The 7,821-nt window shown below is 47.2% G+C and overlaps 1 protein-coding gene across 2 annotated transcripts in view; it reads left to right on the forward strand.

Annotated features, from left to right (window-relative positions):
* The window catches only part of LOC106721843 (netrin-4-like), an 88,616-nt gene that overhangs the window by 10,893 nt on the left and 69,902 nt on the right, over positions 1–7,821 (forward strand). For both annotated transcript variants that reach the window (XM_025196836.1, XM_025196837.1), the window contains exon 2: positions 1–305. This exon is cut by the window's left edge and continues 264 nt beyond it. In XM_025196836.1, coding sequence (XP_025052621.1) covers positions 1–305 — 305 coding nt within the window. The remainder of the gene's footprint in view (positions 306–7,821) is intronic.

Raw genomic sequence — 7,821 nt, forward strand, 5'->3', positions numbered from 1 at the left:
TGACAGACGATTTCTTTCTGAATCCTGTCTCCTGGTGGCAGTCTGCACAAGGAGTTCACCGGGAGGAAATTAGGCTGGACTTTGAAACGGAGGTCTACCTGACCCACGTCATAGTAGTGTTCAAGTCACCTCGCCCAGGTGCGATGGTGCTGGAAAGGTCCCAGGACTACGGTCAGACTTGGAGGCCCTATAAATATTTTTCGGTCAACTGTACAGCTACTTTTGGGCTCCAAGATGACATCATTGAGGAGGGCTCGATGTGCACTTCCAGGTATTCAGATGCAGTCCCTTGCACCAGAGGTGAGGTAAGTGGTAACAGGTTTGGACAGTTAAAAAGTTACTTAAAACTAGGAACTAAGAGTTCAGACACATAAAGAAATAATAAATAAACATGACAGGAAAACGGTGTTGTATTTAAGTCAAATGTTCTTGAGCATGTTCTGTATAGCTACTCCTTTTGTACCTGTCAAAATGGTATGTAGGCATGTCTAGGCATTTTCTAGCACCTTCTGATCCAGTATCTTGAAATACATTCCATAGTCCAGCAAGCTACACTTCTCTGTAAGTCTTGCTATGACCATTTTACAGCTGGAGAAACTGAGGTACAGAAACATGAGGCGGTTTTCTTGTAGTCACACAGGAAGATTTTGATGGAGTTAGGAACAAAATCCAGGTTTCCTGATCATAGGCTTCTGCCTTAACCACAAAACCATACTTCCTTCCCCAGTATAAAAACCTCTGCCTCTGTAGCTTATTGGGTTGTGCTTACATTTTTATTTAACCTTGGGGAATATCATTAAGAACATGTGTTGCTGATGAAATAAATCTGGGACGTGGATGGCAGAAAATCAAAAAAATAAAACATTCACTCAGTACAAGCCTCTGCAGTTCTAAATGTTGAAACAATTCTGTCAATTTGTACAGAAAATAAATTTATTAGTATACAGTTAAGTGATGTATAGTATGACAGTACATGCTAGAAAGTAATATAATTAATAATGATATGCTTATAGATTTGACCTTTGAGTAAACCAAGTCGTTTTATACAATGATAAACAACCTAAACACATCCACTGTCTCTCACCACTGAAGTACGGCCATCTCTGGGATGCAGAGCTGCAGCAGACAGCGATGCCATACAGCAGCTTAGCAGAGAACAGTAACGATACTTTTCTGCAGCACTCTTAATCTCAAAGGAGCCTGACATTCTGGACAGATGGACAGAGACCACTTAATATTTCAGTGACATGTAGTTATGGATGGGGTGCAAACACATGAACACTTTTGGACCAGCAATTCACAACACAGCTGATTTTTGCTCCAGTGAACTATAGGGAAGCAGCAGGTAGTTACCTAAAAAGTGAACTTCGAGCAGAATGCTTGAGCTAACAGTATGGAGTCTTACTGGATCGGAAACTCTGTTTTACATCTTATTCCAAAAATGCCACCTACATCAATTGGCAAGGTATCTTCTGGGGCACAGCTGCTATATTGATTCAGAAGGGAGCACATCGCCTACAGAATCCCCGGTGCCACCTCCTGCTACATCCTCTGCTTTTGGTCACCTCCCAATTCATCCAACTGCTGAAGCTGACTAAGCTTATCGGGGCTGGACGAGCTCATAGTGCAAGGTAGTAACCTCTCAGAAATTATCAAACTCCTTTCCCACTAAAATGCTAATTATTGCTAGGATGATTAAGATGCTAGTACTACCTGTCAAGCTGACCCACACAGTTAACGAGTATTGAAGGATTTGTAGGATCAGGATGTTTTTACTAGGAAGGGAAATCAATGAGGTCATGCTTTTCCTCAGTGCAGTCTAGTTCATTTACAGAGCAAGTACAATTCCTGCTTCCATGAACATAGGCAGGTGATCCCAGGACTAAGCCTAAGGTTATGCAAACAGACTGTTTGAAGAGGCTTCAGAAGGCAGGACCATGGCATAGCTTGTTCTGGGAATCTGTGAGCTTAGCTGGGAAAAGCTGAGGGTGGGAGAATAGCAACAGCAACAAGTCAGTCATAGAGCAGCAGGGCTGGAAGGGACCTCCAGAGGTCTAGTCCAACCCCCTGCCTGAGGCAGGATCAGCCCTATCCACCCATCCCATACACACCATAATCTAAACTCTCCATAAGATTGCTCTCAACCCTGACACAACACAGACCTAACTTATTACAGGTAAAACAGGGGAACCAGGGCAGCCAATGTCCTACTTCTATGAAACGTTGTCAGTATATGTTCAAGAGGACCCAGGTAGAGGGCCATGCTCCCTGCTACAGAGGAAGACAAACCCCCCACAGTCAGTGTTTCCTTTAAGCTGTATGGTGTGTGCGGCTGTGCAAGCACGCCTGGCAGCGTGGCATGAGCGTGTCTGCACGGACACACATGACACACAGCTTAGAGGGAACGCTGCCCACCATCCATACCAATCTGACCGTGGGGTAAAATTCCTTCCTGACCCCAAATATGGTGATGGGTCTGACCCTGAGCGGAGGGGCAAGACCCTCTAGCCAGGAACCTCTGGCTTTGGTCCCAGCAGGAGCATTGGCACACCCCAGTCAAAGTCCCCAGCTTGGCTGTAGCTAGGACCTAATGCCTCTGGGGAGGCTTAACAACATCCTGACATATATAGCAGAAAAGGTGGGGAAGGGGCAACCAGCAAAGCCCAGAAGCATGAGAAATACCTATGATAGCACATAGGCATAGATACGCCTAGATCATCCCTGACCAGTGGCTGTCCAACTTCTTCCCAATTTCTTCTTGAACACCTCCAGTGATGGAGAGTCTACAACTTCCCTAGGTGAATCTCACTGCCCCATTATTCTAACAGTGAACACGTTTTTTCCAGATACCCAATCTAAAATGATTTTGCTACAACTTCCGGCCAGTGGTCTATGTCCTCTTCTCTGCAGCAAGAGAACAAGTGCTTTCCCTCTTCTTTATGACAGCCCTTCAAGTATTGGAAGACTGCTATCATGTCCCTTCTTAAGCACCTTTTCTGCAAGCTGAACATGCCTAGTTCCTTTAGCCTCTTCTCATACGGCTTGCTTTACAAGCCCTTTATCATCTTTGTTGCCTGCCTCTGGACCTTTGCTAGCTTCTCCACATCTTTTTTTAAATGTGGAGCCCAGAACTGCACACAGTGCTCCAGATGAGGTCTAACTTCTCATAGATGGGGTCTAACCTCTCAGTGCTCTCTGAGTATAGAGGCACTATCATCTCCTGTGTCTGCACCTAACACTTCTGTTGATGCATCCAGAAACTGCATTTGCCTTTTCAGCAGCTGCATCACACAGCAGACTCATCCTGAGTCTGTGATCTCCCAAATCCTCTTCCATAGTGCTGCTATCCAGCCACGTGTCCCTCATTTTATATTTATGTTTTTAATTATTCCTCCCGAGGTGTAGCTCTTTATATATGTCTGCATTTAACTTCATCCTGTTAGCTCTATTTCAACCTTCCAATCTGTCACTCTTTCTGAATTGTGCTAACATCCTCCAAAATGTTTGCAATTATTCCCAGTTTTGTGTCCTCTGCAAACTTGCTCAAGAAGCTTTCTATGCCAGCATCCAAACCATTAATAAATATGTTGAACAGTACCAGGCCCAGGACAGACACCTACAGTAGGGCTGTGCGAAACGGCACCATTTCATTTTGACTTGAGTTTCGAGGGTTCCACGGAACAGCATTTCATTTCAGATTTCATTTTGATTCGAAACAGCTGCTCCGTTTTGCTTTGTCAAAACAGCGAGGCTGTTCTGATGCTGTTTCAGTATTTTGCCCATTAGCTATAATGGGGAAACTCAAAACAGCCTCTCTCATCTGGCAGGCAGACTGGGGCCGCGGACCCCGATCTGCATGCCACATGAGGGAGGGAAGGTAGTGCTGCCGCCTGGGACTGGGGAAGGGAACTGAGCCCGATTGCTCATTTCCCCTCCCCAGCGCTAGATTGGGCCGTGTTATGATTGGGCTGGGGATGGGACTCCACTCAAAGCCTCCTGCCATTCTGACATGGACCACTTGCAGATATTGAGCCAGTTATCTATCCACTTTGTAGTAGTTTTATTCAGCTCACATTTTTCCAATTTGTTTATGAAACAATCACACGGGACTTTGTCAAAAGCCTTACAGAAATCCAGATGCACTTTATCTACAACGATCCCTTCATTTTCCTGTCAAAGAAGGAGATAAAGTTTGTTTGACATTATTTGTTTGTCACAAATCCATGCTGGCTGCTTGCAATCAGCCTTTCTTCCTTCAGATGCTTGCAAATGGCCTTCTTTAGGGTATGTTCCAGTAACTTTCCAGGTATTGAGGTGACAATAACTGGTCTATAGTTCCCTGGGTCCTCCTTCTTGCCTTTTTTAACGAGGGGTGCTACATTGGCCCTTTTCCAGTCATCTGGTACCTGGCCTGTCTCCCACAACTTCATGAAGGTCATTGCCAAGGGTTCTGAGCCCTCCTCTGCCAGTTCCTTCAGGACCCTGGGATGCAGCTCATCCAGCCCTGCTGACTTGAATTCTTCCGACCTAACAAAAGCTCTCTGACCGTCTCTTTTGTTATCTCCCCCTGCAGCTTGCCCCCTTCCTTATCCAGATAATCCTTATTAAATGTCTAGCTGCAGCTTAATTTTTTTGTGAAGACTGAGGCAAAGTAGCTGTTGAATTAGCTCCTCCACCTTCTTTGTATCTTCAGTTAGGAGTTGCCCCCAGCTTGTTAATAGAAGGCCCACAGCTTCCTTGATCCTTCTTTTTGGGCTGACATACTTATACAACCTCATCTTATTGTCCTTAACCTCCTTTGCCAGATGCAGCTCACTCTTTATCTTTCCCTTCCCAATTTTGTCCCTGCAGGTCAGAGACAACCCAAGCAGGGCGCGGGGCCTGAGGCAGATCAGCCAGTGTGGGGCCCTGCCCCTGGATGCAAGGAAGCCAGTGGTGGATTTGGCGGGGGTGGGGGGAGGGGGGTGCTGCTGAGCAGCTGGACATGAAGCCAGCAGTAGCACAGATTCACCGTGGCTGCTCTGCCTGGGTCCGCGGGAGCCCCCAAAGCATGGGGCCCAGGGCGGTGGCCCCGATTCGGCCCTCACCCTAGGGATGGCCCTGCTGCAGGTTCTTGCTACTTCCTGGCATGCTTTCTTGGTGACCAACTCATCCTTCTATTGCCTGTATGCTTTTCTTGTGTATTTGAGGCATTTTAGAAGCTCCTTGTGCAGCCGCATTCATCTCTTGCCATTCTTCTTGTACTTCCATCATGTCAGGACAGTTTCTTCCTGGGCTTAGAAGCTCCCAGCCCTCCTGGTGCCTTTATCCTTCAATCTATCCTCCCAAGACACTATGCCTATTAGATCCTTGAATTGGATGAAACCCAGCTTTTTAAAATCTAGCATCCTAATTTTGCTGGCCTCATGCTTCCCCTGCCTCAGGATCTGGCATTCTATCATATCATGATCACTCCCACCCAAATTACCCATCACTTTCATATCCTCCACTAGTTTTTCCCGTTGGTCAGGATAATAACCAAGATAAATGATCCCTTAGTTGTATCCTCCACTTTCTGGAGGAGAAAGTTGTCCTCCACACAAGTAAGGAACTGGCCTGACATCTTATGTTTGGCTGCATGGTTCTTCCAGCAGATGTCTAGAAAACTGAAGACTCCCACCAATACCATCCCATAGGCCTTGGATAGATTTGTCACCTGCCTGGAGAGTGCTTCATCCCCCTCCCCTTCCTGATGTGATGGCCTATAATAAATCCCCACCATTATATTGGCACTACATTTCTCACTTTTCATCTTCTCCCAAATGCATTCTGCTTTGCCATCTTCTTCCTCATGAACCAAGGAACAAGTATATGTGCTTCTGACATACAAGCCAACACCACCACCTTTTCTCTCAATCCTGGTCTATCTGAAACAGAGCGTAGCTCTGTTCCTTCCTGTTGACATTCCAGTCATAAGAGCTGTCCCACCAGGTCTTGGTGATGCCAATCAGATTGTAATTCTTTTCACAGGCTGCAACTTCCAGCTCATCTTGTTTATTCCTCATACTTCTTGCATTTGTGTCATGCATTGTATGTAGTTTGCATTTTGACCTTCTCGCTTCCTTTTTGTGCCACTTGTTGCAGTCCTGTAGCTCTGTGGTCCTTTCCCCAAGTTGAATTGCTTCTTTGAGTCCTTTCCCCTCTGGACTGTGTGCTCTGTTGCTGGACAGTTTTGATCACCCTCCCTTGTGGCACCTAGTTCAAAGCCCTCCTTACTAGGCTGGCTGGACAATGCCCAAAGATGCTCTTTCTGTTCTTATCAGATGGATCCCATCTCTTGGTAGCAGTCTTCCTCTCAAGAACATCTGTCCATTGTCAAAGAAGCGGAAGCCTTCATGTCAGTACCACTGTCTCAGACATGCATTCACTTCTAGGATATGAGGGTCTCTGTCTGGACCTTTGCCTTCCATAGGAAGAATCGATGAGAACACCACTGGTTCTCCAAGGTCCTTAATCCTCCTGCCAAGACTCTCATAGTCACCTCTGATCTGCTCAGTGTCATTCCTGGCCATACCATTGGTGGACAAGCAGGAAGGAGTATAGTGGTCCAAGGATGGATGAGCTTTGGTAGACTCTCTGTGACATCCTGAACTCAAGCTCCAGGCAGGCAGCATAGCTCCCAGGCCCCCAAATCTGGATGACAAATTGGTGCCTCTGTCTCCCACAGAATGGAGTCACCAACCACCATCACTCTTCTCTTCCTTCTTGGTGCAGTGGTCCTGGAGCCCCTGTCCCTGAGGCCTTGCACTTCCTGCTCTCTAAGCTGCTGCCCTCTCTGCCTCATGCCTGCAGCTGTCCTCTCCACTGCCTCGTTCTCAGCAGTTCCACGGAAGAGTGCTTGAAAGCAGTTGCTGACTTCAGTTGGCTCCTCTTCAATCCTGGGGGCCCTCCTTCTCCTTCACATGCTGCCACTTCTCCTCATTGCCCTTTGGTCCCTCTAGCACCAGCCTCTCTTAACTCTTGTCCAGGTAATCTTCCTGATCCTGGATGCAATGCAGCATGGAGACCCATGCTTCCAATTTGTGAATCGTCTCCTCCAAGGCAGACAGCAGCTTACACTTGGTACAGGCGGAGTGCTGCTGCCCCCACTCCGGGAGGAACATAATCATGGCATATCCCGCGCAGGTCATAACAGCTGACCCAGACTCCATTTGTGCTGCCTTTGGTGCCTGGAGAATACCTATGCTATAAATGGGGAGAGGGGTAGAGGGAAAAGATATACCACAAGCACCTGCACCAGAGCCCTTGTCCACACACATGAACGGAGTCTCTTGCCCCTGGCTCCCTCCTGGGTGAACTCCCTAAGTCAGCTCCCTCTCTGTTTGCTGCTCCCATGATTCGCTAGGAGCTGTCTTTTTTATAAGGCTGCCTAACCTAGCTGCACCCCTCAATTACCTAAACCAGCCCCAGCCAGAGCAAGCCCTGTTACCCAGTCACTCCAGAAGGGGAAAGGAAAAAAAAGAGAGAGAGAGGGAGAGAGACAGTAGGGATGCACCAAAAAAGATTTTCTCGGCAGATACCGATAGCCAATTATTAACCGGCCATATCAGCCAATACCAATCTGATAGCTGATATTTAGTAATAAAGCTCATCGAACGAGCTTTAGTTCAAGTGCTCCCACCGCCATACAGGAGACATGATGGCACTTTAATTAGAGCAGCTTTTGGAGCCACTCCCGAATCACATGTAAAAGTGTCCCATGCCTGTTGCAGCCCCTGCCCTTCAACGACAGCCTGAGGGCAGCCGCCTGAGCCTGAGACTGCCAAGGCTGGGGGGGGTCTC

This window comes from Alligator sinensis, unplaced genomic scaffold (genome assembly GCF_000455745.1).
Source record: "Alligator sinensis unplaced genomic scaffold, ASM45574v1 scaffold839_1, whole genome shotgun sequence".
Taxonomy (NCBI): Eukaryota; Metazoa; Chordata; order Crocodylia; family Alligatoridae; genus Alligator; species Alligator sinensis.